This window comes from Falco peregrinus, chromosome 5, assembly GCF_023634155.1.
Source record: "Falco peregrinus isolate bFalPer1 chromosome 5, bFalPer1.pri, whole genome shotgun sequence".
NCBI lineage: Eukaryota > Metazoa > Chordata > Aves > Falconiformes > Falconidae > Falco > Falco peregrinus.
Window position 1 is genome coordinate 38,032,749 of NC_073725.1, and position 16,736 is coordinate 38,049,484.

General features: G+C 39.9%; 1 protein-coding gene across 1 annotated transcript in view; it reads right to left on the reverse strand.

Moving 5' to 3' along the window:
* Nucleotides 1-249: 249 nt before the first annotated feature.
* The window catches only part of COL1A2 (collagen type I alpha 2 chain), a 40,241-nt gene continuing 23,754 nt past the window's right edge, over nucleotides 250-16,736 (reverse strand). The window contains exons 31-52 of the mRNA XM_005228784.4: nucleotides 15,980-16,078; nucleotides 15,182-15,289; nucleotides 13,783-13,836; nucleotides 13,166-13,219; nucleotides 12,541-12,594; nucleotides 12,378-12,431; nucleotides 12,167-12,274; nucleotides 11,126-11,179; nucleotides 10,980-11,033; nucleotides 9,171-9,332; nucleotides 7,652-7,759; nucleotides 7,136-7,243; nucleotides 5,690-5,743; nucleotides 5,478-5,585; nucleotides 5,247-5,300; nucleotides 4,792-4,899; nucleotides 4,084-4,137; nucleotides 3,845-3,952; nucleotides 3,183-3,429; nucleotides 2,569-2,759; nucleotides 1,230-1,472; nucleotides 250-665 (exon numbers count right to left, since the gene is read on the reverse strand). Of these exons, the coding sequence (XP_005228841.1) occupies nucleotides 519-665; nucleotides 1,230-1,472; nucleotides 2,569-2,759; nucleotides 3,183-3,429; nucleotides 3,845-3,952; nucleotides 4,084-4,137; nucleotides 4,792-4,899; nucleotides 5,247-5,300; nucleotides 5,478-5,585; nucleotides 5,690-5,743; nucleotides 7,136-7,243; nucleotides 7,652-7,759; nucleotides 9,171-9,332; nucleotides 10,980-11,033; nucleotides 11,126-11,179; nucleotides 12,167-12,274; nucleotides 12,378-12,431; nucleotides 12,541-12,594; nucleotides 13,166-13,219; nucleotides 13,783-13,836; nucleotides 15,182-15,289; nucleotides 15,980-16,078 (2,331 nt within the window). The 3' untranslated portion in view covers nucleotides 250-518. The remainder of the gene's footprint in view (nucleotides 666-1,229; nucleotides 1,473-2,568; nucleotides 2,760-3,182; nucleotides 3,430-3,844; nucleotides 3,953-4,083; nucleotides 4,138-4,791; nucleotides 4,900-5,246; nucleotides 5,301-5,477; nucleotides 5,586-5,689; nucleotides 5,744-7,135; nucleotides 7,244-7,651; nucleotides 7,760-9,170; nucleotides 9,333-10,979; nucleotides 11,034-11,125; nucleotides 11,180-12,166; nucleotides 12,275-12,377; nucleotides 12,432-12,540; nucleotides 12,595-13,165; nucleotides 13,220-13,782; nucleotides 13,837-15,181; nucleotides 15,290-15,979; nucleotides 16,079-16,736) is intronic.

Consider the following 16,736-nt stretch of genomic DNA (forward strand, 5'->3'; position numbering starts at 1 on the left):
TCAAAGAAACAGAGAAGTGATTTAAATGCTACTAGCACCATCGAAGTTCAAGTATTGGAGATATACTCTGTAATAAAGCAATTAGCACCACTGTATTTTGAGTGGAACTGAAAGTACCTCAGATCACATGGCAAAGTACCTACAAAAGATGTGGATCACACTTGATTTAGTGTATGAGGTAGTTTAAACCTTTGGAAGTTGTGGTTTTAAACTTCCTCTGTGGAAGATATTCAAAGACCACAAGTGGTGCAAACTTTCATGATTTTTTATTTTGTTTTTTTTTCTTTACAAAGGTTGACATTTCCCAAAGCAAGGTGTTAAATCTTGAAAGACTTCCAAGTCCTTTTGGGGCTGTATTAAATTTCATTGCACAATGCTCCAATCAATTCTTCTCCTTCTCTTTCGCCCAGAGTTTAAGCAAGTAGATGAACAGAAGAAATGGAAGGAGTCAGCTTTCATTATAAAAAGAAATGACAAGAGAATAATTTGGGAGAGGCTTTAAGTTAATTTTAGTTCATTCATTTGAAACAGACTGGGCCAATGTCCAAAGCGAATTCTTGGTTAGCGCCGCCAATATCCAAAGGTGCAATGTCAAGGATGGGCAAGCGAGATGGCTTATTTGTTCTGTATTCAATGATCGTTTTGCCCCATTCATTGTTCTTTCTCTGCAAGAAAAGATTCATTACAATTATCGCATTGTTCATAGTATTGAGAATTGTTTCACCTGAACAAATAATTTCTGAAGGAATTTCATACTAATTTTGCTGCCATTGTTTGCAAATCAGATACACATATCCAGCTATTTAGATTCCTGATACAGAGAAAATATTTACTTTAATCTTCTGAAGTCTTATGTGTGATGCTCTACATAAACCATCATATTATTCACACTGATGTTAAATCCTCAGTTTTTCAGGACTTAAAGATCCTGGCCTTCCTACAGCTTTGTAATATTTTCTCATCAACCTTCAGCTTACATGGAATTTGGATTTGGTCCCTCTGAAAAGCTTTTCCTTTTTTGCAACACTGCAGGGTACAAGGTAGAATTTGTTTGTAAACTAGTCCTTCCCACTTGCTAAAGATCTGGTATAGCTGGTTTTGTAGGCTATTTATCTTCACTGGGTGAAATTTTGCTGGTCTAAATAATTCTGAATCAAAGCACAACTCTGTCCCTAATCATGTGCCTAAGCATGGGTAATCATGGTGTCCATGGTTTCTGCGTTACTTACAGAGCATCCATCCTCAAGAACACTGAAAGTGAATCTGCTGTTGCCTTCAGCTCGTAGTTCAACATCGTTGGATCCCTGCAGTATAACAGCCTTTTTAAGGTTGCCGGTTTCCTCATCCAAATAGGCAATGCTGTTCTTGCAGTGGTAGGTGATGTTCTGGGAGGCATGGTTGGCCAGCAGACGCATGAAGGCAAGCTGGGTGGCCATATCCTTTGAGGTCACTCCTTCATGATTGTATTCAAACTGAAAAACAGAAAGGAACCCACTCAGTTGTATTGCTGGGGAAAGGTGGATGCTTGTAATGGAAGTATGTGATACTTGCTCTAGGAACATTAAAGAAAAATAATCACACAAGTCTGCGATCACTTGTCTTGCAACTCCAGAGCTAAAGAGCATCAAATAAAACTAGTAGGGGGTAGATTGAAAACCAGACATGAGTGGATATAGTTAAATTGTAAAACTCTGTTCCAAGATAGGGTGTTAACAGTTTAGGTGGATTCAAAGACAAGATCACACAAGTTCAAGATAGAGAAAACTATTGTTTCCGTAGATGAATTGAAACAATACCTGTCTCAAGAAAACCCTGAACTTTTTTTGAGTGTGACAGAATAGTGTCTGTGGATATTACAAATGCTTACTTCATTCTTACGCTCTTTTACAGCATCTACTTTTAGCCACTGTATGTGGCTAAGAAACAGGACCCTAGACTGTTCTGACCCAGTGTGATCAATCTTATCTTCTTTTATTAAAGATCTTGGACACTGTAATTTCATTGTAAGATCAATTCAATTTCATTTAAGAATTATGTAACTAGATCTCCTTAGCTGTACAAAACTTCATTTATTTACAGTTGGCTGGTACAGTGTCTAATGTGCAAGGAGACATAGTTCTTGTTTTTACTTACACTGGCAATTCTGAACATTACATCTGTGATGGGTAACAAATATCTTTCTGGGAACAGTGTTACATGTAAAAAAATCTCAATTAAAAGAATAAGCAAAGATGTTTTTCTTAACTTTTTCAGACAGTTTCTAGATTGTCTTTATGCTAACGTACCATATTCTAGCCCATGCTTCCCTTAGCAATAGCGTTTAGTCGTGCTGAATTGATCACTTGCAGACACCAAGAAAAGTTAGAACACTAAGAAATCCTTTTAGCAAACTGTGATCCAAACCAGAACTGCAGCATTGTTCTCTTGAGATAAAAAGTAGTTCCCTTTTTCATACTTATTCTCTAAAAGAGTTTAATTTCTGTGTTTGTGTGCTGAGAGCTGGTGAAGTGGGAATTCTTCATACAGTACTGTAGGAAACAATCATCCTCCCATACATCACTTACTTACCTGGGTGCCACCATTGATAGTTTCACCAAACCATACGTGCTTCTTGTCCTTGGGATTCTTGTTCACATACCAGTTCTTGGCAGGAATATTGTCAGGGTTGGCACTGATGCAAGTCTCACCAGTGGCAAAGTCACAGTATACTCTAATGGCATCTGCAGAGCAGCCTTGGTTAGGATCAATCCAGTAGAAGCCTGCCATTGAGGAAAGAAATGCAAACAATAGTTCACTCAGCCTAACATTTGCATTCAGTTTATATTCACTTGTTTAATATAAAAACTCAGAGAGAGTTCGTAAGTATCACAACTAGGTACAATATTAAGGTGATAACAGGATAAATACATATTTTAGATTGTTAACATATAAGAAAGTGTATTTGAAAGCTAGGGTTAAATATTTTTGTATTATTTTGAAAAATTATTGCAATAATTGTTCAACAATAGCTATTAAAGAGCTTTTCAGAATGTCCATGTATCTACTTTCAGTGGAGGCAGAGAGAACATCTTCATTGGTCATTTAGTGTTTTCACTGGGTGGCCAAAGATACCATTCAAAGAAAGCTCATACGCTGGAAGTACTCCCTGAGCCAGAAATGACAAATGTCTCACACTAACATACCGCTGCTCCATTCTGGGTGGCTGAGTCTTAGGTCACGGCAGGTGCGAGCTGGGTTCTTTTTGGAGCCTTCTGGGGTCAGCAGGGTCTCAATTTGGTTGTTCAATGTTTTCAAAGTGGCATCAACTTCATAATCCTTGGGTCTGAGAGAAGGCTGATCAGCCCGGTAGTATTCTGCATCATAGCCAACTTCATATCCACCACCATTGGGACCAGGGGGACCAGGGGGACCAGGAGGACCAGGAGGACCCTTAAGGTTTTCGAAAGTAAAAGACAAGAAGCATTTGTTAGACATATGATTCTCTCGGTTAAATGCTTCCACACATGCATAGTCTGCTTAAGTCCTAGTACCCTTAGCTTGAATCTGTGGCTGCACATACGGACTTGTCCTGTGGTGACTACTATGGGCTCAAGCAGAAGATGCACAGTGTAGGACTACCACATCTTCTTTGTGTGTTTGCTGTCTGGCTATAGGGAATGAACAAGGACTTCAAGTTTAGGCCTACTGGGCAAATGTTTAATGTTAAGTAACAACAGACATTTGGAAGTCTCTATGTTTTTTAATAAATAAACCCTCATCTTTTCACAAACTGCTAGGCTTTTGAAGTTACTTTCTTGTAACTATAAAATATATGTGTTAAATCAACAGAAAATGTTATACTCACAGCAGGGCCTTGGCTACCGTGAGAGCCACGCACACCAGCAGGGCCAATAGGTCCAGGGAGACCATTTCGACCATCTTTACCAGGAGGACCAGAAGGACCAGGTGGACCCTAAAAAGAAATTCAAACTGTTTAATGACAGTAGAAAATACTAGAAATAGTTTCATGTAAATGGGAGTGTACATATATATTGCACAAAGGGAATGCGAGAGTTACTTGAATATGCTATTAAATTCACATACCCTTGGGCCAGCAGGGCCATTGTTACCAGGAGGACCTTGATCACCATGTTGGCCCTGTTGGGAAAGATACACACATAGTCATTTAAAACATGCAGTGGCACACATTTGTATTTGCATAGTTCAAGAGGGAACTATAGTCATGGGCTCAGAGAATGGGAACCTAGCGCTAATGGCATTTATTAGTGCAGCTGGGGTATAAAATGCCTGTTCTGGGGGTGAAGAGAGAGAGCATAAAGAGGTATTTAAGGGCATAACCTATAAAAATCTGTATTATTTCTTCAGATGTTCGGAGAAGGCTTTAAAATAAAGTCATAGTTCCTAAAGGGCATAGAATTTAAGGGGGAGAAAAATCTATAAATTACTTCTGCTTCTCTATAATACAAAGGATTTAACATTTCTGGCCAGAATAAGAAATAATATCATAACAAAGGCAGAGCTTTTTGAATCTATTCCAGCCAAATGACGTCAAAGTTTCAGGGCAACCAATGGTACTCACAGTTCTAAAGCCAATTTATCAATGGCAATATCAAAACTTGCCAATTTATGTGAAAAGCGTTGACTGTTAGAGAATCTTATGGACTTTGAAAGATGATGCAGAGTGGAGTAAGTAGTATCAACCTGCTGAGTTATGCATATGTAATTCCACACTAGGGTGACCTTATTTCCTTTTTCTCTTCACAGTTAAAATCCTGGAAATCATTTACTTACAGCAAGACCAGGAAGACCCTGCAATCCATTGTGTCCCTTCAAGCCAGGCAGACCTCTATGCCCCTTATCACCAGGTTCACCCTTCTCACCACGTGGACCTTGTGGGCCCTAGGAAGGGATATAGGTGTCAGAGGAATAAAAGAGAAGGTTACCAGTATGTACAACCATCAAAGCAAAAATTAGGCACGAACACATTCTGCATTGTGCCATAGATTTCCCCTGATACATATATGTACATCCTGTTAACACACCCAGGAAGTGTGTCAATCCCAAAAGCTTCAGGATCAGCCCATTAAGAGAGAATGCTGATTGAGATTCTAGGTCTACAAATGTTTACGGCTCCCTGAGTGCTACTTTTTGGGCTCATATCTTGAGCATAGCCATGAGTCCTTATTAATAAAGCACGTTTTCTCTTCTTGCATCAGTGCAGTAATGTATTTAGAAGTGAGACTTACAGCAAGACCTCTTGGACCAAAAGCACCAGCAGGACCGACAGCACCAACAGGACCCTGAAATAGGAACAGAAGCAGCATGTCACTGCTGTATACTATACTGAATAAAGGTTCCGTGCTCAACACATTTCAGCAGAAAGCAAAATAATTATCCAGTGCACATACTGTAGAGGTTTGATGCATACAAATGTTAGTCCTGTGTCAATCAGAACACCTGAGGTCTTGTCAACTTACAGGATCACCACGGTTTCCAGGCTTTCCAGAGGGACCAACTTGGCCGTGAGGACCAGGAGCACCCAGGGCACCACTGGGACCAGGGCTACCAGGAGCACCACGCTCACCCTGGCAACAAAGGAAGGCAAAAGAAGAGACAGTGTGTTACTTCTGTCTTACACATACTGGAATATTTCTTCCATGACTATGAAATAAAAGAAAAGAACAGTTACCTTGAAACCAGGAGCACCATCACGGCCTGGAGGACCATCGTTTCCAGGATTGCCCTGTTAAAATACCATGACAAAATGTTAAATTCCATCAACCTTCATCTCCCATGGAACTGTTAGTCTAATTGCTCCCAATGAGAATAAGAAGATGCTAGGATGGGATAGCATGAAGGTAACAAATTGTTCCTTATAGATGCCACTCTCAAATCCCTTAAATATATTAATGTTCTCAGAAAAAGAGGATGGTCTTCAAATATTTTAGATTTTCCAAGTTCAGTATAGAAAATAACTACCGAGTTCTGCTATATTTCTCACAACGGTGGTCTTCATCTAGCTTGCACTCTCGTAAAACTGAGATCTACTTTTTAGATGAAAAATGCTAGGGGTGAGAAAAGAACTTGGAACAGTAGTCACAGCTAAATTACTTTGTTGTGGTACTTCAAGATTAAATGGCTTCCTTTGTGAATGTATAGCCACTGTATGGACAACCTTCTTCAAGATAAACTACTAACTTGGATGGTTAAATTTGATGGGTAAGTTTATTTGCTGCTCTGTGAAGAGCTGCGCACAGTGCCCTGGCCTCCAAGTAATCACCCATGAGGCAGGGCATTAGAGGGAGCAATTTGTTCCACTGGAGTGTTCCCACATTCCCCCTTCTGCACAGGACTCAGGTCCTGCATTGTGTCTTAACCTATGTCAATCTCTCCAGCAGTACCTGCCAACACAGGCCAGAGTTTGTTCTGTCATGCTTTTTGCCTACAAACCTTAGGTTTTGTGGTGAGGGAATGCACATTGGGAAACATTAGGTAGCTCAGCCACAATGTTGAAGTGTATCTGTTCTGTTAGGACTCCAAAACAGCGTTGAGTGTTGCACAAGTCCAATAACTGAATTCCAGTATTTTATGTAATGTGCTTCATATGCCTTCTGAGTGGACCTTAAGTTAAAAAACACTTTTATCTTTAATATCATGAATCATTAGATCCTTTAAATAAAAGGGACTGCACAATTTTTATCCTTCCCTGAAAGACATGTATATTGCATCTCACACGATTAAGAAAATTTGCTGATAACAAGCTTTCCTGATAGCTCTTCTATAGCCAAAACCTTATCCCCTGGGATGTACTACTTTTCACAGCTCCAACAATGAAGTAATCTTTTCCCTACTCTGTCTTTCTTGGCAATTAAGTAAAAAGTCAAAAGATTCTGTCAGTGACTCCAGAATCTAATTGCCAGATACAATCTGTGCCCTGAAGAATTTGTCACCTAGTTGGGGATGGGGAGGGAAATCCATGTCTATTAGAATCCTCCTGTAATTTTTCTTGAAGACACCAGAAGTTACAGGTTTGCTAGCAGAACAGTCTCCAGTTGCATCCATTTTTTCTGTGTATTTGTCTTTGGCTCAGAATAAAAGAAAAGCAATCTTCAAGAGGAAATAAGACATAGCTTACATCACGACCAGCTTCACCAGGAGCACCATTTGGACCAGGAGAACCCACAGGACCAGAGGGACCACGGGCACCAGGAGGACCAGAAACACCCAGGGGACCAGGTTCACCCTAATACAGGAACAGTGGTAACAAAATGTGACATTATAATACAACACAAACCAGTCTTGCAGAACTTCTGACATACAACTAAGAGAAACATTTCTGTGCAATCAATTCTGGAAATGAAAAAGAACCAGGACACAAGAAACATATCTAACTATACCATATATTATCTTAATTCTGTATTTTCTACCTCTTCTACCAGAAAACTCTGATGCCATTCTAAAATATGCTCATCTGCAGACAGAAGTTTGTCTGCAGCAAACAATAATTTCTTCTGCTGCTCTGTTAGGTCCAGATCCTCTGCAGCAGCAACAGCAGAATCTACTTCTCCTTTTCCCTGTTTCCTGTAAGAGGAGACCTCAACTCTTTTTTTACATGTACCTGTTAAAAGCAGTTAACTAGTCATATACTCACTGTTGCTCCAGAGATGCCTGGAAGACCACGTTCTCCCCGAGAGCCAGGCAGACCAAGGATACCAGGGGCACCAAGAATACCCTGAGGACCTGGGCTACCAGGTGGACCCTATGATATGAAAGGAATATTATTTATATTAATAGAGAAAAATCAGTAAATATGGCCCTCCATATTTCTCATTTGTTTTGCTCTGTAACAGTATGAACTGCTTTCCAAGGATCTCAATGTGTGTCAGTGCTAGCTCCTGCATAGAAGAAGGCACAACCAAGCCACAAGGCTTTAAACTCCAAAGCTATAGGTCTGTGAGAATGTAATGCTCATTATAGTCCCCTCACTACTGTTTTCCAGTGAAAATGCTGTTTCTGACAACACCAGACACATGCTTTTTCCTTTCCCATTCACTAACAGTCAGTGATGCACGAAAACTGGAGAGTATCCGGTAAGAGAAGACGACTAGGTGAGGGGATTCCATAGTGAAGAGAGTGATCATCTGAGACCGATCATGAGACAGTCTTAGAAGACATCTAGGTGGTATCTGACCTCTCCAAGCAACCCTTAAGAGTTCTCTACTGATCATTTGAAAAGTAAAAAGTTTGTTTAATTAAGTGACTTTTCCATTTTCTTGAAATTTGAGCATATATGGTGCTAAACTTGGCATTAGTAATCAACCTGACAGATTACCCTAAATTATTACCCTAACTTACAGTCACGCCTACTAGTTAAATGTTTTTCATAACTGAAATTAAATGAGAACATAACAATTAGAAAATGTATTGCTTTATACTGGACATTGAAGGGCAAATTTTCAATTATCACCTACAAAATTTTAACATACACGTCTGACAGTGACACTGAAGTTTTCCTTCTTAGCTGCAACTTCTGCAGATCACAGAAGAAATTTCTGTAATTTTTTTATTGAGAAACAATAGGGTGGTAATTCACACAGGTGTACTTCCATAAGACCAAAATGTGTCTGACTTTTAAAAAGTCAGTGATTTTGGATGTGGAAGCTTAAAGATCCTTAAAATTGATTTATTTATTTATGTCATTCTAAGCCAATCTAGGATCAGACAACTTTAACCTTGTGAACCCCGCAAATTAAGAGTTTCTGATGCAGTAAATGAATTGAGCTTGTTCTAAATGGATGTTCATGTGTTCCTCCTTTTTCCACCCATGATGCTCAATTTCAGAGCAGGAGACCCTGATTCCCTTTCTCAGGCTAAGCAGCAATTTCTTCTGTAGTTAGCCTTGTTGCTTTCATTTGATCTACTTGCAGAGACATATGCAACTCACCACAAGAGTAAAGAGAAAAACCTGACCCTGAGATCAGGTTCATTTTTTATGGCATGCTTGTCAAACATGTCTGCAGTTTCTTGGGTGTCAGTGGAGCTTCTACTTAAAAGCTTTACTAAACTTGTGGATAAAAGAGAAAAGCCCTTCACAAATCCCAAAAATATCTTAGAAGCCCTAACATTTACATGAAGAGAAACATTTTTAATGAGATGTGATAGTAACTTACAGCAGCACCAGCCTCTCCAGATGGACCTTTCTCACCAGCAAAACCAGGTGGGCCAGCAATACCTTGTTCACCAGTACGGCCAACTGGACCAACATCACCACGTAGACCTCTAGGACCATCTTTGCCAGCTGGGCCAGGAGGACCAGGGGGACCAGTGATGCCCTAGGATTGAGTATGAATATGATAACGTTACAATATAGACCCATTAACTGGGGAGAACAGAGGTAAGTATAATTTTATGTCCCTGTACTAAAATTGTGCTTTGCAATAAACAGGTTATCAACTATTCTAAAGCAGCGACTTGTACTGGTTTTGTTAGCAATGGATATCAGAAGAATGTTAGCTGGAATCAGAAGACTTACTGAACAGAGAGATTTATTTCTTTTACTCAGTGCAGGTGAAAGTGGCAAAATTTGGCAGGAACATACCAATTTGGAGCTGGAGACACTAATTGCAACTATAGCATCTGTGGTGAAAGTCTATTAAATAGTGATTGGTTACTGCTTATGAAGAAGTTTTTGATCATATATTTAATTCGGAATTGTTTAACTTGGACAGTGAGCTTAAGGAGCTCAAGGACAACTATAAATCGCTTTTAATGAATCCAACAGGTGGTGCTTGTTCTGCGCCCCCTGAACAGGCAGGATGTGAGCAGGACCATCCCGACAATAAAAATTGTGTGCAGCTGTGTCATGACAGTAACTCAACCATGCTCGGATGTCTGGCCAATGTCCCTGGCACGTGTGGACCTTATGGATCATAAGACAGTGCACATCTGCACTTGGCACAACTTCAGAGCTTGCATACACTAGGTATGTAAGCCAGTTTTGTTTTCGCTGCGTATAAAGGTGGGCAAGCTCTGGGACTGGGTCAGAAGCCTCACCTACAGGTGGACCCACTACGCAGGAACTTCCCAGTTACCAAAAGACTCCTGGCACTGGCTGCAGTGGGGCTTCCCAGCCCAAGTATGGGTCTGGATGATATTATTAAGGTGGCAGTTGGTGATGTATCCTTTTCTTAATCACTATAACGCTTTGCAGTAATGATTTTATGCATCGCTCCTATTGCTCTTTTATTGTATTGTGCATAATAACTAGTATTAATCCCTCTTCTCATATTGCATGCTATTTTCCTTTATTATGTTGTAAGATCATGATCTAGATTCATTTTTGTATTTTATTTGGAGTCCATTTTTCTTGGTATCCAGTCAGTCAGCAAAACAACACCTATGAGAAAAAAACCTCCTCCAATTCAACAGGTTTATTTGCTTTGGATACTGGGATTTACAATTTATTTAAATGCAGGGTATTAAGGAAAGAAGTGCCTTTTGGTAAAGGTTGGAAACACCTCTGAATAGAAAAAATGCAAATGTCAATTTGACATGAGAATTTTTGGCTGGAAAATAAAGCAGCAGGGATTCACATTCTTAAACACAATGAGAGGTTGCCCTGCTTGAGACAGGAGGTTGAACTGCCAATACTTTAGAGGACACAAGATAACCTTAGTATTCTTTTTCAGATAGGACATGACCTTATTCCACTCAAACAAAAGCAAAATAATGGTTTGGCATCTCAAGATGGAGAGGGATACTTGATGGATTGTAAAAAATCCCACAAATTAAATGCCTAAATCCCACTCCGGGAGTTTAAACATTTAAGAGTCTTTTTCTTATCTCATCCAGTCCTATAAGGATCTGAGGTGATTGCAGTGCAATTAGAATTTGTGTCAATGTAACAAAAATGAGGATTATCCCTAACCAATGCAATTTCTGACTTATCTCCCATTACAATTTCTTCATTAGTTACTTACAGCAGGGCCAGGAGGACCAACTCTTCCAGCAGCACCAGGGAAACCAGTCATGCCCTAAAAACAAAAGTGAAAAGGAAGACTCGTTTAAAGGAAACAATGACTTAATGAAAAGCAACGATATTAGTGCCAAAAGCCTGAAGACTTACAGGAGGACCAGCATCACCACGAGGGCCAGCAGGACCAGCAGCACCAGCAGGACCCTATGTATAAAGAATTGAAAAAGACAGATGAATCAAGCAAAAACTGTTAATGTTCCCTAGTTAAAGTAAGGGCTCTGTCTCACTCATGAAAGCTGAGGGCAATTTTGCTTTTCACTTTAACAGGAGGAGGACTGGGCACAAAATCACAATTCCTGTCTTGGTACTAGGGTAGTAAACACTCACAGAAATTTTAAATCAGTATCATAAGGACTGGTAAGAGCTGCATAAGGCATTTATGATTCAAAAGAATTTGCCTTGCAAACATTAAGTGCATTTAGGCAAATCTGTAAGTCAAAACGTGAAAGACATAGGAAGGCAAAGAACAGCATGTCCTCTGTTAGCACTGTATGACTAATACAACCACATAGTGCAAGGGCCTGGTATTTCTCTATTAGAATCATACAGTAAGAACCCCAAGCCATGTCATCCTGCAACACTTTACAGTACTTGAAACAGCAGGGCCTGACTTTCTGCATCATTTCAGCCAGCTCCCCAATAACAGGCTACACACATGAAGTAATATACACCTTTGGGCTATAAAGGTGTTAGCACATGAAAAGCCTGTGTGCAAGTGGGTGGACAGACAAATTTGCACATAAGCTTCTGGATGACTGGGTCTGAAATCAGACTGTGACAGCACATCCTGTCTTAGAGAGGAAGATATCAACATCCTCAGCTCAGAACTTACCCATAATCACCCCCTAAATGGTCCAAGATAGACTGACTTTGCTGATCTTCAGAGCAAGTTGAAAATTAATTTTTTTTCTCTTCCTTTCAGTTCCAGACTCATGATCTGAGCCCATACAAATAGATTGATAAAGTGTATAAAATGTGTGAAAATCAGTATGGTGACTCTCCTCACAGCCTAGTTTGAAATTATGTTTCTTTTTTTAATTACCTTTTCAAAATTCAAGGCTTTCAGGCTAGCATATTGCTTGCATAGTACAGTTAAGAACCATGTATTTTACAAAGACACAGTTCACTTACTGGTGGTCCAGAAGCACCAATTGGGCCGATAGCACCTGTTGGTCCAACTTCACCCTTAGGTCCTTTAGGCCCACGCTCGCCTTTAGCACCAGGCTGACCAGCTGCACCCTACAGGCAGAAAAACACAGAGAATGAGGAGTTGGAAAAGCATGTAAAGGAAATAAGAGGAATGGCATGGCATCAGTAACAGGAAAGCGCAAACAATACTCACAGGAGGTCCAGCAAATCCACTAGGACCTACGGGACCAGGCTCACCACGTTCACCCTAAAGAGAGGACAAAGAAGAGAAAACTGGTTGGAATGGGCTTTAAAAAGAACCTTTTTTTGAACATCCCATCTTTAGCACAGGAACAGTGGTAGGAATTGCTACTTACAGGGATGCCACGGGCACCAGCAGGACCAGCAGGACCAGCAGGACCTCCTTCACCCTAAAACAGATGGTAGAAAACATTATGACACTGAGGGAAAGGCCTCACAGAACTGGGGTGATCATGTGGTACAGATGCATGTAGTAGGTCTCCCCAAGCCTCTGATGGAGAGGGTGTTACTGAAAACGCTTCTGTTCTGACCTGCCCTGTATCAATAACTTCTAATGATACTCAGACAGGATAAAGAATCATTCTGAGCTAATGTGTGGTATGTTAATCACGGTATCAAAACCTCTTCTCATAGTGTGAGGAGGATTGTGGCATTTAGCCTCAGCTGGGAAGAATTCAGACAAAGCCTAAATCAGAATCTTCTCCCCATATAACCCACTGCCATGCAGATGTGCATCCCCTCCTTGCCCTTTTACTAAAAGGTTTGGGGTGCTATGGCAAACTTCACTGAACAGTTCTACAGTCCCAATAACCCTTGCCTCTCAAATCTGAAACACTTGCAGAACTCATGCACACTAGAAAGATGGAATTGCTTTTTATGGAACTCCTTATCTTACATATTCGTGTGTGGGTAAACTGTATAAACAAGCAAGACAATTTTTCATTCAAAGAGTAGACTTACCCGATCACCAGCACCACCAGCAGGGCCAGGAGCACCAATAGCACCAGGGAGACCCTACAGGTCAAGAGACAGGACACCATTTCTAACAAAATGTAAGCAGGAGTGACTACTTTTAGTATTTTTTCTTTCCTTCTGAAGACAGGTGTGTGACTTTCTTCTGGCTGTTTTCAATATAAAGGACACGTGATTTTATAAAATAAAATCAGCTATTTTTCTTCCAAAGTATGAATACAAGGATGGGCAGACAAAATCTCAAATTAATGATAACTTTGTGTGGCTTTGCAGGCTGAATTTAGAATTAGAATCAGCTGTCTGGGATGAGCTGGTGAAATTAGAGGATAATGTCACAATGAACAACTGTCTATCAAATACAAGGTTCTCTGCTGATGTCATTGCTCTGCTTGCGTGTATGAGAAGTCATCACTTTACTCTCTCCCCCCAGAAATTCAAAGATCCCTGGACAGGAGGTAACAGAATCACATTGATTTGTATCAAAAGCGAGCAGATATAAGCCGAAATGCCATGCAGTGGGAAACGTGAGTCCTGAACATCCTTTTTAGTCACTTAAGTTTGGAGGTGTTGCAAGATAGACTCAAGTAGAACCAAAAGATACTTACACGAGCACCATCTCTTCCAGTTGCACCAGTATCACCTCTCAGACCTGGGGCACCCTAGAATACACAGAGGGGAAAAAAGCATTATATTGGTAATGAGCACAATAGTTTGTATGAAAGAAGTCTTGAACAGTTCACTGAGTATCCATCTATCCATCTATACAAGATGCTTATGCTAGTTTTTGGGGGGAATGGACTTTGATTATTTTTTCATCCTTGTTGCTATGCATGTACTGATTTGCAAAGCAAGAATTTGCAGACAAAGGGGACTGACATGCTTTTCAGAATTATGAGCCTGCCTCTTTCATGGGAAACCTACTTAGTTTCCCCCAGGTGGCAAGAATTTTGAATGGAATTAAATATTCAAAACCAAGTTAATGCATATTCCAAATAATGAATGTAAATTCCCCCTCAAAATCCCTTCTCTTTTAGTGAAGAAATAAACATATGTAAAAATTCTTTTGGGTATTCATGTTATGCTTTCTATTTGAAGTGGGAAAACAACTGTTAAAAACATTAATGTGATATGAGTGGTCACATAAAATACCTTATGTTTCGTGTAACAAAAAGTTGTACACAAATAATCAATAGTGTCAAGAAATCAAACCAGCACTCTGTTCTACCTCTTTTTTAAACACATGCTGCTTTGCTGCTCCTCTGCATTAATCCACATGTCAGTACATAGTGTTTTATAAAACTTGCCAGCAATTTTCATCTTAATTTCCTTACAACTCCATTTATGCTAAATGACTATGGATTTTTTCAGTCAAAACAAATAAAGCAGTTCTAGAAATGGCAGTTGAGAGTTTATTAAATAATGAACAGAAGGGAATATGAAATGAGATGTACATAACAAGATAAAAATAAATGCTACAGGTAATGATAAGGATAAAGCAGAGCTAGCAACAGGACCAGCAACCAGACTTCACAGCTCTATATAAGGACATGCACTGGCCAAAATGTTCTCTGATTTTATAGAAAACTGATATAAACACAAAATTTTTTTAACTGATTTACATATATCATAGTCACGGCACTCTGAGCAGTCAAGAATTTGATCAGAGACTCAGTCTTTTGAGATCAGTAGGCCCATTCCTGCTATGAAGCCTGTACTCAAGGACAGATTTAGTATTTCTTCAGTAAAGATAAGCTCATCATTAACCAATCCTGTGAAGAACTAACTGTCCCTTAAACCAATTCCAAATGCTGAGCAAAAATCAAAATACAACCTTAGAGAAAACTGTCAGTCTGTTAGACCAACAAAATCTCTACGTATTAAGTAATACAGTTTTACTGTAAATAAGAGTCACATTGGGGTAACCTGCAGGTTTATTTAAGTAAATGAAATTCAAGCATCTCCCAAACCTGTGCATGCACTAACAAAGTAGGTTGCCCAGCTTACCTTTTCACCCTTGCCTCCCGGAACACCAGCAACACCTCTCTCTCCTGGAATTCCACCAGGGCCAGCAGGACCAGGACCACCAGCAGCACCAACATTGCCAGGCTCACCCTAGCAGCAACAGCATATCATTTAAGAGAAAGTCAAATCATTCACAGAATTTGGAACAAAATTCTGTCGTCACTACTTTGTCCACCATTCTGCTTGCTTGTAAACAGCATGAGTTGTAGCATTTTGTCTTAAATTATTGTTCTTATTTTACTTTTACAGCTAGTGAAGATGCCAGACATCAACACTTTCTCTGATTGTGTGGGCTCCTGAGGTTTTAGAGTGTCCCATATTCCAAGCTAAACTTCTGTAGAAAGACTACTCATGAAAATCTTGAAAAGTGTGACCGCTTATTCCTGCGCCGATGTTTTGGGGAAAATATTGCTTACTAGACACAAGAACTTCATGTGTATAAGTAGAGGTGAGTACAAATAGAAGTCAGCATTAATTCTGGCCGAAATCTTGGACCCTATCTCAAAACTGAATAATAGTACGCCCAGCTGACAAGCTGCATTCAAACTGAGTCCAAACGGGAGTTTCCCTCCTATCATCTATAGTGCTAAACATAAATGCCTTTAATATTAGTGTGGACTAGCTAGGATGGAGCTTTACCACTTGAAAAAATGACCCAAGGCTATGGTGTATAGGTAACTACCTATTACCTGTAATCACTTATGCTCTTAGGAACGAAGGTTTTGAATTGCCTTCATCAGGAATTCAACAGCAAGGCAATGGCAGCTGAAAAAGGCATACCTTGTTACCATCAGGGCCCGGTGGACCAGATGGACCACGGCTTCCAATGGGACCAGCAGGACCAACAGCACCACTTTCACCAGGAGGACCACGTTCACCCTGCAGGAGACAGTCCAATTTGAGTTTTTCCTTGAATTGTTCTGTAGCTTAGAGGTTTAAAAGCACTGACTAGTAGCAACAACAATGTGATGCATTTTTATCTGAACAAACCATTAAGAGCTGCACTAGAACTGCGCAGATATTAACTAAACTGGCCACATGAATTGGCTCTAGCTTTTGATACAAATGTAGCAAAATTAAGTACTGAAGTCTTGCATCATGGTAACAGCTGACAGTACAGGTACTTCTTGAACACAGATTTGGCTACTGTGCTCATTCTGGTAACAGTCTTGCATTCTACTGTCAAAAGGAGCTTCTGATAGAAATTTGAGGACAGAGAATGGATTCTAGTGAAATTTGAGCCGTACTAACTTGCAAAGAATTATTTTTGCAGTGGCAAGTGCCTGGTGAATACTGGACAATAAAAGTGACAGCTAAAGCACAGTAACGTGACCTGTACATTGTAACAGGTATACAGATAAATTCTGAAACAGAAGTCATCTGGAAACATGGAATTAGAAACATAGAAACTGGGCTTAAATGCACAGTAGATCTATCAAAGATGGAAATACTAGTTTTACTAAATTGCAGTGTGATCAAGCTGGAACCTCAGTGAATAATCTGAGGCAGAGGAGGAAGAAAGGTATTTATGAAATAT